The following is a 12,150-nucleotide window of genomic DNA, read 5'->3' on the forward strand; positions in this document are numbered from 1 at the left end:
AGGCACTTCCTCTCGTTTGATATCTTCTTGGCCTCAGTCTTGGCGATCCCGTTCCATTTTTGCGCAGCGGTGCCTTGATTTACAATTTCGACGAGCTGCCGCTTGTTCGTGTAGACAAATTTGATTGACTAATTTGGCTTATTTTTAAAAAATTAAAAATTAAAAAGTGAAAAGACTAGTCAAAAACTAATATGGATTTTTTTTTTGTTTTAAGCCGATGCCGATTCCAATGTTTGATTGAATGAAATTATAATTTGTCCCGTTAATTGTAAAAAAATTTAAAAAAATAAAAAAAATTTTTTTAAAAAGAGCAATGGTGATGACATGTCAAATCGGTAAAATTATTGAATGAACAATACTGAGCTCTCCAGAGAGAAAAAATAAAATAAATTGTAATAAAATAAAATAAAATTGTGCTAATATTGCCTAATTATTCAGTGAGTCCTAGCAAAAAATCTTCAGTCGTTCAATTTACAGCAAGAGCAGCACAATGTCCATTGAATTGAACCTGTTAAATTGAACGGATTCATGTCGTTTTCATTGATTTCAAGATACCACTGTATTCCCTCCAGCAATACACATGACGAGTGCATAGTGGTGGGGGACGGAAAGCTAGCTCGCGAGAGGGTGGTGTTGGTGGTGGTGGGGGGGGGGGGTGTAAGGGTCCAGTCTCCTATCCCCATTGAGCCGCATGCCGAGGGCCGTCGAGGCCCATTGTGCGCGTGGACAGTGGAAGGAAGGCAGCCATTGGTGGCGGGGTGAAAAGCGGGCCCGGGTGGAGGGCCTGTGAAGATGGGCGTCAAAGGCTCGGCCGTTAAGGAAGAAAATCAAAAAGCCATCAGACTTGTTTGTTGCCGCTCAACGGGAGGGCCGGCGTTTTACATTTAAGCCTCCGAGCGGACAAAGAGGTTTCTCTCCACTCGGAACGTTGGAGGGACGCGCCACGCGTGCTCCTTTTTAGCTGTCGACTTTCACAGTATGTCGGACCTGAAAGCCCTTCATAAGCTTCTACAAAGCGCTTGAAAGTGACCCCAGATCGGTCAGTGGCGTTAATCGAGCCACCACATGAACAATGAACGCGACTGACGCGTTTAGCTCTGAGCAGCACACCACCCTGCAGAAAGTAATGTTTCTATATTTACAATATAAGAACTTGAGCGTTCAAAGCCATTAAAACAGCAGTCCGAGATTTAAATAGCTCTTTACAAATTAAGCTTTCCATAAAAGTAGAACAGCAAGGTTTAAGTTGTAAATTGACAGAATTATTTATTTATTTATTTATTTATTCTAAAACATTTCTTGTAAACGTTTTACCTTATTCTCATTTTTTTTTATCAAACATTTTCATTTGATTCTCTTTTTTTTTTTCAACATTCTTCAAAAAAAAATTGACGTTATTCTCATTTGAGTTTACATTTTCCAAAGTAAAAAAAAGACGTAAAGCTGAACGTTGATTACAAATTATTTTTGTAACATTAAAAAGGTTTTCTTGTAAAAGTATGTCACTGTATTCTCTGCAACACAATTTTTTTTCCCAGAACTCCCCCAGTTTTACCTTGTAAAAATGTGCTGTTCTTCTTAACAGTAAGTTTTCGCAACATTATAACATTTTCCATTTGAGAATTTACGACATACCCGTAAAAATGTTAGTAGCTCTCATAGCTTGTTTTTTTATTGTAATTTTTTTTTGTTGTAAAAATAAAACTTTCACATCATGCAATATTTTCATTCGAAAATTCTCATATCATTATCTGTATTTTTTCATTAAAAATGATTCTTATTTATTTTTCGTTAAGTTGTTATTGTCACTTTTCTCGCAAAAATGTTTCTCATATAAAAAAAATTGCAGTTTATTGTCATTTTTTAAAATTGTAAATAATTGACATTTTCTCTTTTTTTTTTACATAATTAACAAAAAAAAATTCAAGTAAAATTTCATAAACATCTCATATTCTCGTAAATAATGTGGTCCCTATTTTAATTTTATCTAAAGAATTTTGCTCTATTCTAGTAAATTTTTGCTCCAGTTTAACCTTAATCAATACTATTCTATTATCATAATATATTCCATTGTAAATGTCGTACAGCATTCTCAATGCCAAACATTAAACGTCATGTCATTTTAAGAATTTTCTCATAAAAATTGAGAGAATATTATTTGATCAAAAAACAACTTTATTCACTTAAAGCAATAAATTTGGGCTTTTGACTGCCATTGGAGTTGGAATAACTTTTTAACTTGTGGTAAACTTTCATGTTGAAGAAGCGGCTTTTAAAAAAAAAAAAAAAAAGATGTGAAACATCCCCCGCCACGTTTGGAGCACCCCGAGATGATGTGTGCCTCAGCTCTCTTCTTGTTTTTTGCATAACAATTGCTCAGCCAAGTCCATGGACCATCGCAGGACAATGCCGCCGCACTCGGGTTTGATGTCTTCTTGAGCTATTGAGTGGCTCTCCCGTCTCCCCACGGGCTTGCCCTGCACTTTTGTATGACTGTGAATAGTCATACAAAGGGCTCTTGAAAATATGTTTTTATTTTTTAATGAAATATTTGTTCTCTTATACAGGTAAGTATGCGCGTGTATATTTTCATCCATCCAGGTCGTTTTGTTCTCGAGGCGTTGTCTGTGTTGTGGTTGTCTTGGAAGATGTGACTTTATTTTCATAACCTTGTTCGGGTTGTTTTTCTCTAACACTGCAGGACTTTAACCCCGGGAAAAAAAAAAACAACTTCAAAATTCAAACTGATTTTCTCTGTCTTTTTTTAAAGTAAAATCGTAAATCTTGTTTTTCGCTTAAAGAAAACTTCCAAAAAGTTCCCCATGAACTTTAACCACTTTTTGTTGTCAATTTTTCACATACTATCAGTGTTTTTAAATTTACTGTTATTTTTGACTTCTTTTTTTTTTTTGTAAAGCTTTGGGATTACAGTATTGTCAGTTATTTCTACTTATGGCATGATCTCAACCCAGTAGAGCATGTAGCAAAAAAGACTAGCATCACACAGTTGCAGTGACATCATCCAAGAATGACAAGTCCAACAATATTTACATACATACTTACAATGTGACTGACTGGGAGAAATAGTGCCAACACTACATAAATAAATATATATTATGCCCATGGGAATGACAAGTGCACATAAATACTTTATGTACAGAATAGAATGTGACTATACATGAGTGATGTATAAACAGAATACTGTGCCACATATACAGTGGATATAAAAAGTCTACACACCCCTGCTTAAACACCAAGTTATTGTAAATAAAAACAAGACAAACCTTTCACAAGTTTTCCATTAGATTTAAAAATATATATATTTCAGTCAGGGGAAGTAAAACTAGACATGTGTGAGAAAGCACAATTGGCTGCAGAAGGGGGATCTGATTCAAAGTTTTCAGTCAGAAGAAGGGTTCAAAATTTCATGGTATGCGTTCGGAAGCAACACAGAAGGAGATCCAGGAATCCAAGAAAAAGTATTGGCTGTTAAGTACTTGTGACAACAATTTGCAGTCCGCTTCATATGTCGGGACTATGAGGTGGGATGGCCTTATCTTACATGGACGGACGGGCGGACAGATGGATAGATGGCTAGATAGATAGATAGCTCTGATAAGTAGCTATTTCTGGGATTGTAATAAAGAGCTGTCTCTCGGGGGTGGGGGCGGGCACGCACTCTTGGATGGCACTCTTTACGTGATATTCAACTGTGTGACCGGAGATCTCTGTAATAAATCATCCTTGCAAGGACCCTTTTTCACAAAGAAGTCTCATCTCCAATTTTTTGGACACGCAGAAGATTACAAATTATATCATCATTCAACAATAGATAGATAGAAGCTAGCTAGCTAGCTAGCTCTGATAAGTAGCTATTGGGATGGATGGATAGATGGTGTCACATGACTCGGCAGGAAGTGTTTTACAACTTTCACCTGGGCCGCACGAGACTTGCGGGCTGAGCATCTCAGACCTGCAGAGTGAAACTCAGCCTGGTGTTTGTTTCATAGATGAGAGTGGGGGGAAAAGACGGTGTGGGTGGGTGTGGGGCGAAATCAAAGGGCCGAGACGTATTGTTTCAATGTGAAAAGGAGCTAATGGCCGACCATCGCAACTCGGGATCTGCAATCCGCAGGGTGCCCCCGGGGCCGGGCTGGTACAATGGCGCCCCCCTACCCCCTCCTCTCCCTCCCCGCGGCGCGTCTTCCTGCCGCAATCTGCGGCGAACGACGCGCGCAGGGGGGAGCGCATCTGTGCGCGCAGGGGCCCGGGTCGAGAGGGCCACTCAGTGGGGGAGCGACCTCCTCTCCCCAACCATCCTGATCAAGAAGAAGTTCACCTCGATGCTCCTGCTGCGTTTATGCTGCAAGAACACGTTGCACTATCGCAACTTCAGGTGAGGAGCACATTTGGGCTTGTAGAAATTGGCCAAACGTTTCTGTTTATGATACTTCAACAAACTCCCAAAGCAAGTATGAGCCATTGAAAAAGTAATAATAGTGAATGAATACAGTTCGCAACAAAATCTAGAATATTTCACCAAATGCTCGCAGTAAGCTACATTAATAAACTACATAAAATAAACTATTGCTCCAACTATAAATATTCAACACAAATACGAACAAAAAATGAATTATTCACAGTTCTTTATTAGATGCATTTAACACAAGTAGACGTGGAAAGCTAGTAAAAAAAAAGGCTATACAAATAAATTATTCACAAAATGCTTGAAAAGTTCATTTAAAATAAATAAAACATAAAATTATCCACAAAGTGCTTCAACATTGATTAAATACAAAAAAATGTAAACAAAATAGTTTAAAAGTTGAAAACTGAGTGTATATTATCAACAAACCTTAAAAAAAATGGAATCCTTCACAAAAATACTAAATTTCATGAAAATAGAAATGTAATGCAAGAAATATACATATGATATAATACAATAAAAGATTAATTTAGAAAATATAGAATCATTTCACAATGTTTTAAAAAACAAACTGATACAAAAGAAAAAAACATAAATCCTACATTTGATAGTGTCAAAATAAACGATGGGGAAAAACGCAACAAAAATAAACAAGTATAAATCGAAGTAATTCAGAATGACAATAAAAGTCATTAATTTTATTAAGCTTGATGAATAAGGACTAATGACGTATATTTTAATATCAAAGCCATCATGTAAAATGCAGAATCGTCTAAACAATCATTAGAATCCATGTGTGACTCATACTTTGCATTGTAGATGGCGTTTAATTTAAAAAAAACAAGTTTAGACTTTTTACAGTTGCTGCAACTTAGGTATGACCACGCCCACGGCGGGGGGGTGGTACCAAGGTCATTGACAAATTCACCTTCAGCTGTACGTAATTGCGCACGCCAGCCAATGAGCGACGAGGCCGAAGATCTCCAACATCGGCAAAACGTGTGGAGAACCAACCAGTACCGCACATTCGATTTTTCAGGCCGAAGCAGGAGCTGGTTTCCGAGAGCCGGCCTTCATGGACTAGTTCGTAGCCCCCTTTAGCGGTTATGTTGACCCGAGTCACCCGTTCACCAACTCCCCTGGACTTTTGTTTTGACTAAGATCTATTTGGTTTTGTCCCCATTCAGGTAAGTTTGTTTTAGTGCCAAGATGTCCGAAAGGTCCCACAGCCCAAACTCGGAGTTTCAAACCCGCCCGTATGACTTCAGCCGGGCGTGCACGCAGATTTTGGGCCAAGAGGGCTTGGGGGGTTCGTCCTTCCACCAACTCCCCCTGCCAGAGGCGGGTGTGCTCTACAAGCAGCCCGCTTACGGTGGCCTACCGTCGGTCGCCGCGCAGAGCTTCTTCCCCTTCCCGTCGATGAGCACCGGTGACTACCGGGCCTCCGAGCACCAGTCCGCAGAGTTCGGCCAGCTCAAACATTGGTATCCGTTCGCCGCGCCCGAGTACACCGGGCAGGTACCCGGGGTAACCGCGGCCACGCAGCCCACCAACCTGAGCCCCCCCATAGCCGAGACCCGAGAACAAATCAAGATCACCGATATCAAGACGGAGAAAGACACCGGGGATGAATACCCGAGCGATGTGAAGGTCCAGCAGTACCCGCCGGCCTCCGCCGCCATGCCCCACGGAGTCTTCTACTCGAGCCCCTGGAACCCGTCCTTTTGGCCGGGTATCAGCCACCTCACGCCGCCCGGCAGCGGAGGAAGCAGCAACCAGAATCCGTCGACGTCTTCCGCGTCGTCGCCATCCATGTCCCCGTCGCCGCCCAGCAACGGCGTGCCCGCGAACGCTTTCTTCGGCGTCAACCCCGGCCAGGGGGCCCCCGGGCCTCAGGGCCAGAACCCGAACCCGGCCTCGTCTACGCGGAGCAGCGGCTCGTCCAGCGGCGGTTGTAGTGACTCGGAAGAGGTAAGCGAATGACAACAAACATTTTGTATGTATAGAACTCGAGTCGAACATTTTGATTCAATTCGATTTTTTTTTTTTAGGAAAACCTCTCCACTGAAGAATTGGAGCAGTTTGCCAAAGAACTAAAACACAAACGCATCACATTGGGTTTCACTCAGGCTGATGTCGGCCTTGCATTGGGCAACCTTTATGGTAAGTTGCTACACACTAAAAATAAAATGCAATTGTATCTTTTAGAGACTAAAGTTCAGTTTTCTGTTGTAGGTAAGACAATATTTTTCTTCAGGCGGTCAAAGGCCCCGGTTCCCACTAGACCAGCAACCACTGGCTGATAAGTTGACAATCATAGTGTTGTGCTTATTTCTCAGTAATATTTGGGTTATTTTGGCAAAATGCGCACTTTACCACATATTTAGCATTAAGAGCAAACGGCACATATTTTTTAACTTCTTAGCTTTTGAACATGGCACATCACACAGTAGTACCAAGACTGACCTATAGGAGGCAGCATAGTGCCACGGGGCATCTAGACAGTAGTAGAAGAAGATTCTGAAGCTATGCTAGCTACATGGTTGCAAATTGTCGTTTTGTGTTCATTAAAACACTCTTGATAACCAGTTAGTCTTACAGGATAAAGTTAAGATTGACTCCCAAATAGCCAAATAACTAAAACACAAACGCATCACATTGGGTTTAACTCAGGCTGATGTCGGCCTTGCATTGGGCAACCTTTATGGTAAGTTGCTACACACTAAAAATAAAATGCAATTGTATCTTTTAGAGACTAAAGTTCAGTTTTCTGTTGTAGGTAAGACAATATTTTTCTTCAGGTGGTCAAAGGCCCCGGTTCCCACTAGACCAGCAACCACTGGCTGATAAGTGTTTAAGTGTATAAGATAGTGTTGTGCTTATTTCTCAGTAATATTTGGGTTATTTTGGCAAAATCTGCACTTTACCACATATTTAACATTCAGAGCAAACGGCACGCATTTGAAGTGAAGTACAGTACATTCGCACAGATTTTAAACTACTTAGCTGTTGAACAACATGGCACATCACACAGTAGTACCAAGACTGACCTATAAGAGGCAGCATAGTGCCACGGGGCATCTAGACAGTAGTAGTAGTAGTAGTAGTAGTAGTAGTAGAAGAAGATTCAGAAGCTATGCTAGCTACAGGGTTGCAAATTGTCGTTTTGTGTTCATAAAAACACTCTCGATAACCAGTTAGTCTTACAGGATAAAGTTAAGATTGCCTCCCAAATAGCTACACAAGCATTTACACTTGTAAATATGTTTAACCTTTACGATTAATTGGCAAGAAGGGGGGGGGGGCATTTAATACTTCACATCACAGGCTATTGATGTTTTTTTTAAGAGACCTTAAGTGATGTCATATTTTTTGGGTGTTGCGTGTCCAGGTAAAATGTTCAGCCAGACCACCATTTGTCGCTTCGAGGCGCTCCAGTTGAGCTTCAAGAACATGTGCAAGCTGAAGCCCCTCCTCCAGAGATGGCTGAACGAGGCAGAAACATCGGAAAATCCCCAGGATGTAAGTACCCTCTCAACATCTGCCGTCTACTTTACAAGACAACAGACAAACTCCTCCGATGGGGTGGGGGGGTTTTCACCGGGGCCCAACGTCCCGCTGAGAGCCTCAATGGAAGCCTCTAGCTGCCATTGTGACCACCTGTAAAGCCTCCTGAACCTTGACCTTGTCTGAAGGCCTTACAGGTACAGCGGTGATCAAAAGTGTGTTCATGTGCTCATTCAGATGTACAAGATCGAGCGGGTGTTTGTGGACACCAGGAAGCGGAAGAGGAGGACCAGCCTGGAGGGAGCCGTCCGCTCGGCTCTGGAGTCTTACTTTGTCAAGTGTCCCAAACCCAACACTCAAGAGATCACGCACATCTCTGACGATTTGGGCCTGGAGAGAGATGTAAGTCTTCTGGGGTCCCTCATAACGCATATCGCTCTAAATGCTGTTAGCATTGCACTGCTAGCTTGCGTGTAACCCTATTATGAGTTGGATCCACTGATTTGATTTTTTTTCTACACTGAAGTGGGTATTTGTGTTTCAACGTGGACTTTTTGGCAAAAGGGCGTGGAGTTAATTGTGCGGCAAACTTGAATCCTTATCACCTTTTTGGGACACATTTTAGTTTTTACAAGGACAAAGTGTCTACGGTGATGGGTCGTTCACACTCCTGGAGATGGAATTCTCTGCCTTTTGTCTTTATTGTAAACAAGTCGTCATGTAATGTAAATGTGATCACTCACCAACGACCCAAATTCTGTTGAATTACATGGCAGGGATGATCATTAACAATGGGGGTTACTACTAACTAGTATGTTTACTTGAGCGCTTCACAAAGTAACAGACACGGCAGCCACAACTCGGCAAAGATGGGAAAATAATGTGACGTCCTTTGCGAATGAGCTGCCTGTTGATGCAAATTCCTTTTGCAGTTTTAGCAGAAAGCAGATTTACTTCCTGTTTTGCCGTAACATGTGACAAGTGTTGACCAATAGCTGGGCAGTGTGTTAAGCAGACGCGGAGGACTCTTGTTGCTGACAGTGTGGCAAAAAACGCCTTGAACTTGGCATTCATGAAGCACCACTTGACTTGGACTTGAACTTCATGACTTGACAAGTCTTTCTGTGTATGTTTGAAACCCACCAGTTGGCTACACTATGAGACATGGTTTGAGGCTGCGTTGTTGAGCAAGTCCCACGGAGAAAGCTAAAGATTGAATTTGAAAGATTGTCTTTATAGTGAAATTGTGTAAAAACAAACTTAACAATAGCAATGTGAAATGTTGGCACCTCAGAACACATCTTAAGTTTACCTTAAGCTTGCTGCGTGAACTGTGAAGCTAAGCTAGCTAGGTTAGCTTGGCGCAGGTAAGCTAGCTGTGTGAAGCTGAGCCGACTAGGTTGGCCGGACGCAGGTAAGCTAGCTGTGTTGAAGCTGAGCCGGCTAGGTTGGCCGGATGCAGGTAAGCTAGCTGTGTTGAAGCTGAGCTAGCTAGGTTAGCGTGACAGTTTAGCTCACTGATAGCTGACCGAATATTACTGAAACTTGTCAGTTATTAAATTTGATTGCTATTAAGCATAGACGTGTGTATATATGGACTTCCACTTTTTTAGTACTTTTCTAGTTTTGAGCGTATCCGCCATATTTGATGTGGCAGGGCTCCTTTAAACTTATGTAAGTCAAGTTGACTGAACTTTATAAAGTGACAACCTTCAAAGTTAATGTTTCTCATGCTCCCATTTACACACACAAATCGATTTGGAGAACTGATTGGCACAAAAAAGTTTTTAATTTAGCTCAATCTTACACAAATCATACTGGTAAAAAATGAACAGAAGTACGTTTTTTTTTTTCTTCCCCCCTTTCCCTTACATGCAGTTGTTAACCAAACCTTTTCACATGCAGGTGGTCCGAGTGTGGTTCTGCAACCGGAGGCAGAAGGGCAAGCGTCTGGCTCTGCCGCTAGACGAAGAGTGCGACGGGCAATTTTACGAGCAGAGCCCTTCTCCCCTCAACATGGCCGCCTCGCCCCTTCCCGGCCAGGGCTACCCTCCACCGTCCGGCTACCCCGGAGCACCGCCGCCAACGCTTTACATGCCTCCGCTTCATCGGCCGGACGTCTTGAAGCAAGCGCTGCACCCCGGACTGATCGGCCATCTGACCGGATAGGCTGAAGCGCCACGGGCAAAGCCACTCCATCCATACTTGATCTGCCTCTAAGGATTGTGGGACAGTTCAAGGTCGTCTCCATCAGTGCAGCTGTGACTGATCACTTCACGCCAACTACTTGGAAGTGTTTTGCGAATGCATGTTAAGTTATTCAGTAGGCCGGATCACCAAAGTGCATTTGACGCAAGGCAGCTTTTAGTTTTTTGTCGTGCAGATGATTTTTTTGTTTTATTTTTGTAAGTTGAGAAATGTCATTTGATAGTAAACAAAAATGTGCATCACAACAAAAGCAATATTGTCATTCTGTCAAAAGTGCCTTTCTGAGAATTGTCAACGTAATCATCTCCTAATTGTTTCTTTGTCTTTTTAAAAAAAAGATTGAATGCAATACTTTGAGGATTTTGAAAACAATGGTCCTTGCTGCTAATTTTCTCTGCTTTTTATTGCACATTTTGAACATTTCATCTCAGGTGAAAATCTGTTTTATACGTGACTGTTTTCTACTAACAGTCAAATGTAGACGTGGTTTTCTTATCTATGTTTATTTTTAACACCACTGATGTCGCTTTAACAAATGAAAATGAAGTACATCTTGTTAGAGTAATTTAACTTGTCTACCCTATTTTGAGCGTATTGTAACGGCGATTTTGTAAAGTAGTACATCAAAGACCAACAATTTTAGCCAGCATTGATATGAAATATTCTATCATGTAAATGGGACTATAATTTATTTAAAGGTTGGCATTTTAACTCAGTATCCATGTATCTTTAATCAAGTCGGATCACCCCCCCCCCCCCTCCCTGTTTTTTGGTGTTTTTGTTTCCCCGCCCCTTCCAAGTAAATGTTTACACTGCTGTCAATTTGTCTGTGTGATTTTGGAACAAATTTATGTTGTTTCAGACCCCCCCCCCCCCACACACACACATACACACAGAGTCTATAGTGACATCTTCCATTCAATTTTGATGACTTTTTTATTTATTTAAATAAACTACATTATGCACAATATGTGTAAATTACAGTATCTAATGCACATATACTGTATAAGCAAATGCAATACAGTATACCTTCCCCATGTTTCCAAAAACACATAAATATGAAGACGGGAAGCAAGTCAAAAGCTTATCAACTTGAACAAAATAACAGCCATGGTGATACGGCAAATTTCTTATCACATTTTGTCAAAATTGGCAAATGTTGCATAAAGGCAAGATGTTTTATCCTCCATAACTCATTTGTGAAGATGACCTTGCAGTTCAGCCTTTTTTTTTTTAATTCATAAACTGTGAAGCTACTTTTAGCAGTTATACATAGAATGACTGATCCCATGTCCATGAGTTTTGAGCAAATTAAATTTACACCATTCTCGAGGATCCAGGTAAATTTCTCCAATCAGGTAAAATCTGACATAATACCCAAACTGAGCTATGAGAGGCAGCAATGTATCCACATTGACTGGAAATATAAAGTAGCAGTAGTTGTAGAAGCAAGTAAACAGCTAAGCAGCTAAGTGTTACCTTATATGGTATCAGTTTTCAATCTCCTGTCAACATGCCTTTGTGTAACATTATACCTTATACAAATGTATAGTAATGACATAAAATGTAAAAAAAAAAAAAAAAAAAAAAAACTAACAAAACCCCCCAACAGTTTTTGCTATTTTCAATTCAACGGACATTGTGCTGCTCTTTCTGCCCCCACCTTGGCCACTTGGGGGCAGTATAACAAATACAGATGGTCACAGCTCCTCAGTAGTCTCAAGAGCTCCTGAGTTGGGTTTGTTTTTTAGCAGTTCACAAATCACAAAAAATAGTCATAATGATAATTGGGCCACATTAGCAATCTAAACTGACAATATTTGTCACTTATAATAATAATATAAAATCATTTATTCAATCTATTTTATTATTGATTCAATATAGCTTGCTTTTATATTCTTACGTTTTTACAATTTCAGCCTGTACATTTTGTTATTTAAATTACATCTTTAATATTTTCTTTTCAATGTTCGACGTCAGTTGGATAATTTCTAGCCAATCAGGTAGCG

The 12,150-nt window shown here is 40.7% G+C and overlaps 1 protein-coding gene across 1 annotated transcript; it reads left to right on the plus strand.

Annotated features, from left to right (window-relative positions):
* Positions 1 to 5,367: 5,367 nt before the first annotated feature.
* On the plus strand, positions 5,368 to 10,958 carry pou5f3 (POU domain, class 5, transcription factor 3). The gene is made up of 5 exons (XM_077543063.1): positions 5,368 to 6,397; positions 6,478 to 6,589; positions 7,818 to 7,948; positions 8,171 to 8,335; positions 9,839 to 10,958. Exons 1-5 carry the CDS (start codon positions 5,636 to 5,638, stop codon positions 10,100 to 10,102), a joined length of 1,434 nt encoding a protein of 477 aa, XP_077399189.1. The 5' UTR covers positions 5,368 to 5,635; the 3' UTR covers positions 10,103 to 10,958.
* Positions 10,959 to 12,150: the final 1,192 nt, after the last annotated feature.

This window comes from Vanacampus margaritifer, chromosome 14 (genome assembly GCF_051991255.1).
Source record: "Vanacampus margaritifer isolate UIUO_Vmar chromosome 14, RoL_Vmar_1.0, whole genome shotgun sequence".
Classification (NCBI taxonomy): domain Eukaryota; kingdom Metazoa; phylum Chordata; class Actinopteri; order Syngnathiformes; family Syngnathidae; genus Vanacampus; species Vanacampus margaritifer.

Bases quoted from the DNA above. Each gene is read 5' to 3' on its own strand.
- pou5f3 (XM_077543063.1), top strand. From the start codon at position 5,636: ATGTCCGAAAGGTCCCACAGCCCAAACTCGGAGTTTCAAACCCGCCCG. The intron at 6,398-6,477 runs GTAAGCGAATGA...TTTTTTTTTTAG, and splicing joins GTTGTAGTGACTCGGAAGAG to GAAAACCTCTCCACTGAAGA. The intron at 8,336-9,838 runs GTAAGTCTTCTG...TTTCACATGCAG, and splicing joins ATTTGGGCCTGGAGAGAGAT to GTGGTCCGAGTGTGGTTCTG.